The following is a 6,000-nucleotide window of genomic DNA, read 5'->3' as shown; positions in this document are numbered from 1 at the left end:
ATTAACTTCTAAAGGACCGATGTCAGGGAAGTTTATATCACTCCTTGTACCTCAGAGTTCCCCGCTAAATGCTGTCAGTCTTAAATACCGGATCAGTAATAGTTTAGTCAGTGTATTATTTATGAAAAGACAATTATAATTCAGGAAGACCTGACTTTTCATCAAGCCTATTCTACGTAGCGACGTAAGCTCGAATTCCCAGCCCCAGGGTAGATTATATAATGACGCTGCTTTGAATACCTTGCTTTGGTGGAGCTGGAAGCCTTCTCCTCTGTTGCCTTGATGAATCAATGGTCTCTGCCTACAACGAAACACAAGCGGTATACGCCCGCAATCAAGCCAGTTTGACAGGAAATGTTCAGCATTTGATTTACAATCTCAACATCCAAACTGTCCCGTTACCTTCATATCAGGCTGCAGACGTTTCTTCAGCAGTCGCTCACAGGGAACCACATTCAATCCGGCCACATTCAGAGCGGAAATTCTACGCTCGATGTCTGACACCTGTCAAGTGCATAATGGGTACACAATGTGATCAAAGTTATTGACAATCGATCGAAAGAGTCGCCATTGATAAGCGCAGCGGTGATGGGTTTAGATATTGTTATTTAAATAAAGAATCACTGAACGGTTACAGCACAGAAGGAGGCCATTCGGCCCGTCGAGCCCGTGCCGGCTCTCTGCAAGAGCACCTCAGCCAGTCCCCCTCCCCCGCCCTTTCCCCGTACCCCTGCAATATTCTATCCTTCAGGTACTTATCCAACTCCCTTTTGAAAGCCATGATTGAGTCTGTCTCCACCACCCTCTCAGGCAGCGCATTCCAGATCCTAACCACTCGCTGCGTAAAAACGTTTTCCCTCATGTCGCCTTTGGTTCTTCTGCCAATCGCCTTAAATCTGTGTCCCCTGGTTCTCCACCCTTCCACCAATGTTAGTCTTGCCTCTGGTCGAAGGCCTGTTTATCGTGTCCCGACCTCGTAATGACCTTAGCTCCCTGTATAGTTCTCACCCGACGTGGCTGGAATTCCTCCCGTGTCATCTGTCTGTCTCACCGAACGGAGTGTGTCGGGACCCGGGAAGGCATCGGAAAAGCCAGTTTTCGGCGCACAGTGCGCATGCACTGAAATCCGGCTTTTCCGATCGGTCAAGCTGGAGCTGGAGCTCGACAGTTCTTCCGCATCCCGGGAGCAAGGACAATTGTACGGGCAAGATTGCGGGAGTTACCCATATCTTGCCCGGCAAATGTCCTCAAATATCTTGCGCCTGAAAAAGCAAGGGCATAGCCGACTGTTACAGGCGCAAGTATTTAAAAACACACAAACCAGAATAAAATAAAATAAACGCATTGTATTGTTAAAAACTCTGCCCACTACGGTAAGTTTATTTTTAACCCGAATTACAAAACTTTAAAAAAAATCAGAAATATATTGTTTTTTTCTAAGGCGGTTATTAACTTTAATTTCAATTAATTTTAATTATGTGAGGTCTGTTTTTTATTTTTTATTATTGCGTGTTTGTTTTTTCCCCATTAATAGCACTGAAAACTCGTAGCTTCATGAGTCTAAGTGCGATTAATGGGAACCTGTGAAATACTGTACCCGATTGGCTGAGCACTCACACATGACTGCACCGTCTCCGTGGGAACCTGGGAGCGCGCTCCACAGCGTGGGAAGAGAAGGCCCCCCCCCCCCACCGGGATCCCACGCTCCTCCGGGACCACCAGGTACTTTCGGAAAAATTCTCCGGTCGGAGGCAATTGCCCGCGGGAAGCCTCCAGCTGGAATTTTCGGGCCATTATTTCTTTTAGAATTCGCAATTTCCTCGGATTTCATTGATTCCTCACATACACTTCCACAGAGCTTGCTGAAGTCTGTGTGTTGGCCTGTGTGTGCACAATACGCCCCGATAGTGAGCCTGATATTTACCTGGAGCTCTGCCTGGTGAACCTGGGCTGCAGCAGTGGCCACCTGGTCCTCGAGATCCGCCAGCTCCGATTCAGTAGTTATACTGTGAATGCTGCGCGCGCAGTCCTCCAGGTCGTTCAGCTGCCCCTCCAGACTATACACAGTGCCCGCTGCTATGTAAACCTATATTAAAAAAACAATTGCTCCAATATAATAGCTTGCTGGTGCTTCACAATGATAAAGACAATTTCACTGAATATCTACAACATAGGAGGGAAATTCAACCCCAAAACATGGCTGGGCTGGGGTCGGCTTAAAAATGTGAATCCTGACTCCAACCAGCCCAATTCTGGGTACAAGTTCCCGTGGCACTATTGGGGCCAATATTTATCCCTCAATCAACATCACTAAAAAACATATTCATCATCGTAGGCAGTCCCTCGAAAACAAGCACTTGCTTAGGGAGGACAGATGTACCAACATCAGTGTTCTCGCTCAGGCCAACATCCCCAGCATTGAAGCACTGACCACACTTGACCAGCTTCGCTGGGCAGGCCACATTGTCCGCATGCCCAACACGAGACTCCCAAAGCAAGCGCTCTACTCGGAACTCCTTCACGGCAAGCGAGCCCCAGGTGGGCAGAGGAAACGTTACAAGGACACCCTCAAAGCCTCCCTGATAAAGTGCAACATCCCCACCGACACCTGGGAGTCCCTGGCCAAAGACCGCCCTAAGTGGAGGAAGTGCATCCGGGAGGGCGCTGAGCACCTCGAGTCTCGTCGCCGAGAGCATGCAGAAACCAAGCGCAGGCAGCGGAAGGAGCGTGCGGCAAACCAGTCCCACCCTCCCCTTCCCTCAACCACTGTCTGTCCCACCTGTGACAGAGACTGTAATTCTCGTATTGGACTGTTCAGCCACCCGAGAACTCACTTTTAGAGTGGAAGCAAGTCTTCCTCGATTCCGAGGGACTGCCTATGATGATGATGATGTTGAAAAAGCAGAATATGGGAAACAACAAGAGGCAAAGAGACTTCACTCAGAGGGAGGTGAATCTTTGGAATTCTCTGCCCCAGAGGGCTGTGGATGCTGAGTCGTTGAGTATATTCAAGGCTGAGATCGATAGATTTTTGGACTCTCGGGGAATCGAGGGATATGGGGATCGGGCGGGAAAGTGGAGTTGAGGTCGAAGATCAGCCGTGATCTTATTGAATGGAGCAGGCTCGAGGGGCCGAATGGCCGACTCCTGCTCCTAATGTTTATGTTCTTATGAGACTGAGAGCGGAAGTAGGTAATGGGAAAGTCAAAAATAATCCTGAATATTGTGAGATAATCTAAGATTAAAATGTACCGCTAGGCATGCGGTTGAACATAATGACAAGCATAAAGCACCTCCATTGTCTCTGTGTTTTTGCATGGTGCAGCGCACTCACTCAGCTTAAACAGGAGCATTACTGAGAAAACTGAAAACAGAGAGCAAAATGGTCTCCTCCTGGTCCCAGTTAATCAGGACAGAGAAGCAATTCAAATCCGACTTCTTCAGTGACTGGTTTGCTGGTGGTGTGGGGTTCAGTGGGTGAGGGGGAAGGAGGAGAGAGCGTTAGTGGCAGAGCGCACCTTCCCGGCAGTACACGGAGGCAGGAGGTGAGCACCACAATATTGTAAAGACCAGGGAGCTGTTCGAGAAACCAGGGTTGTGGATCGATGTTCATCATTACAGAAGATCGGCTTGAAAGCAGATAGAATAAAAGATATTTAAAAAAACAGATGATCTGGTCATCACCCCATCGCGTTGTGTGGGAGCTTGCTGTGCGCAATTGTCTGCCACGTTTCCCACATTACAACAGTGACTGCACTCTGATAAAAACACACTGGCTTTGGGGCGTTCCGAGGTTGTGAAAGGCGCTACATCAGTGAAGCGTATTCCTTTAACGGTGTGAATTTTTGTACGGGTTGTGGCCGACACAAGCCACAATACGATACCAACGTGTCTCCACAGGATCCTACAAATCCCCTCGGAGGACAGACGCACCAACGTTAGTGTCCTCGACCAGGCCAACATCCCCAGCATCGAAGCACTGACCACACTCAACCAGCTCCACTGGGCAGGCTACATTGTCCACATGCCCGACACGAGACTCCCAAAGCAAGCGCTCTACTCGGAACTCCTTCACGGCAAATGAGCCAAAGTTTGGCAGCGGAAATGTTACAAGGACACCCTCAAAACCTCCCTGTGCAACATCCCCACCGACACCTGGGAGTCCCTGGCAAAAGACCGCCCTAAGTGGAGGAAGTGCATCCGGGAGGGCGCTGAGCACCTCGAGTCTCATCGCTGAGAGCGTGCAGAGACCAAGCGCAGGCAGCGGAAGGAGCGTGCGGCAAACCAGTCCCACCCTCCCCTTCCCTCAACCACTGTCTGTCCCACCTGTGACAGGGACTGTGGTTCTCGTATTGGACTGTACAGCCACCTAAGGACTCATTTTAAGAGTGGAAGCAAGTCTTCCTCGATTCCGAGGGACTGCCTATGACGATGATGATGATGACTTCAGGCACGATGTTAATGTCCGAGCTCGACTTTATCCTGAATTTCCAATTTTGATTCCATTAATTTTCCCATCTAGTTTACTTGAAAGCAAAGTCCACATAAAGTCCCAATTATTACACAGCACCTTTATTCTTTCGGTCCGGGTAGGGTTGGCTTTTATTGCAAGGGGGATGGAGTATAAAAGCAGGGAAGTCCTGCTCCAACTGTACAGGGTATTGGTGAGGCCACACCTGGAATACTGCATGCAGTTTTGTTCTCCGTATTTAAGGAAGGGTATGCTTGCATTGGAGGCAGTTCAGAGAAGGTTCACGAGGTTGATTCCGGAGATGAAGGGGTTGACTTATGAAGAAAGTTGAGTAGGTTGGGCCTCTACTCATTGGAGTTCAGAAGAATGAGAGGTGATCTTATTGAAAGATATAAGATTATGAGGGGGCTTGGTAGGGTGGATGCAGAGAGGATGTTTCCCCTCGTGGGGGAATCTAGAACTAGGGGGCATAGTCTCAGAATAATGGGTCGCCCATTTAGAACTGAGATGAGGAGGGATTTCTTCACTCAGAGGGTTGTAAATCTGTGGAATTGTCTGTCATTGAATATATGTAAGGCGGAGATCGACAAATTTTTGAACGATGAGGGAATCAAGTTTAGGGGGAGCGGGCAGGGGGAGTGGAGCTGAGTCCATGATCAGATCAGCCATGATCTTATTGAATGGCGGAGCAGGCTCGAGGGGCCGAATGGCCGACTCCTGCTCCTATTTCTTATGTTCTTATGTATATGGGCATCGCTGGCAAGGCCGGCATTTATTGCCCATCCCTAATTGCCCCTTGAGAAGGTGGTGGTGAGCCGCCTTCTTGAACCGCTGCAGTCCGTGTGGTGAAGGTGCTCCCACAGTGCTGTTAGGGAGGGAGTTCCAGGATTGTGACCCAGCGACGATGAAGGAACGGCCGATATATTTCCCAGTCGGGATGGTGTGTGACTGGGAGGGGAACGTGGAGGTGGTGGTGTTCCCATGTACCTGCTGCCCCTGTCCTTCTAGGTGGTAGAGGTGGCGGGTTTGGGAGGGGCTGTCGGGGGAGGAGGGAGTGGGTTTGGGAGGGGCTGTCGGTGGTAGAGGTCGCGGGTTTGGGAGGGGCTGTCGGGGGTAGAGGTCGTGGGTTTGGGAGGGGCTGTCGGGGGAGGAGGTCGCGGGTTTGGGAGGGGCTGTCGGGGGTAGAGGTCGTGGGTTTGGGAGGGGCTGTCGGGGGTAGAGGTCGTGGGTTTGGGAGGGGCTGTCGGGGGTAGAGGTCGTGGGTTTGGGAGGGGCTGTCGGGGGAGGAGGGAGTGGGTTTGGGAGGGGCTGTCGGGGGAGGAGGGAGTGGGTTTGGGAGGGGCTGTCGGGGGAGGAGGGAGTGGGTTTGGGAGGGGCTGTCGGGGGTAGAGGTCGTGGGTTTGGGAGGGGCTGTCGGGGGTAGGGGTCGTGGGTTTGGGAGGGGCTGTCGGGGGAGGAGGGAGTGGGTTTGGGAGGGGCTGTCGGGGGTAGAGGTCGTGGGTATGGGAGGGGCTGTCGGGGGTAGAGGT

General features: G+C 51.0%; 1 protein-coding gene across 1 annotated transcript in view; it reads right to left on the bottom strand.

Moving 5' to 3' along the window:
• Positions 1–214: 214 nt before the first annotated feature.
• Positions 215–6,000, bottom strand: part of LOC139263730 (rab effector MyRIP-like) — a 346,446-nt gene continuing 340,660 nt past the window's right edge. The window contains exons 13-15 of the mRNA XM_070879762.1: positions 1,925–2,086; positions 403–504; positions 215–301 (exon numbers count right to left, since the gene is read on the bottom strand). Coding sequence (XP_070735863.1) covers positions 215–301; positions 403–504; positions 1,925–2,086 — 351 coding nt within the window. The remainder of the gene's footprint in view (positions 302–402; positions 505–1,924; positions 2,087–6,000) is intronic.

This window comes from Pristiophorus japonicus, chromosome 5 (assembly GCF_044704955.1).
Source record: "Pristiophorus japonicus isolate sPriJap1 chromosome 5, sPriJap1.hap1, whole genome shotgun sequence".
Lineage (NCBI taxonomy): Eukaryota > Metazoa > Chordata > Chondrichthyes > Pristiophoridae > Pristiophorus > Pristiophorus japonicus.
The sequence above is the reverse complement of the archived record's forward strand: the minus strand, read 5'-3'. Positions and strand labels throughout refer to the sequence as shown.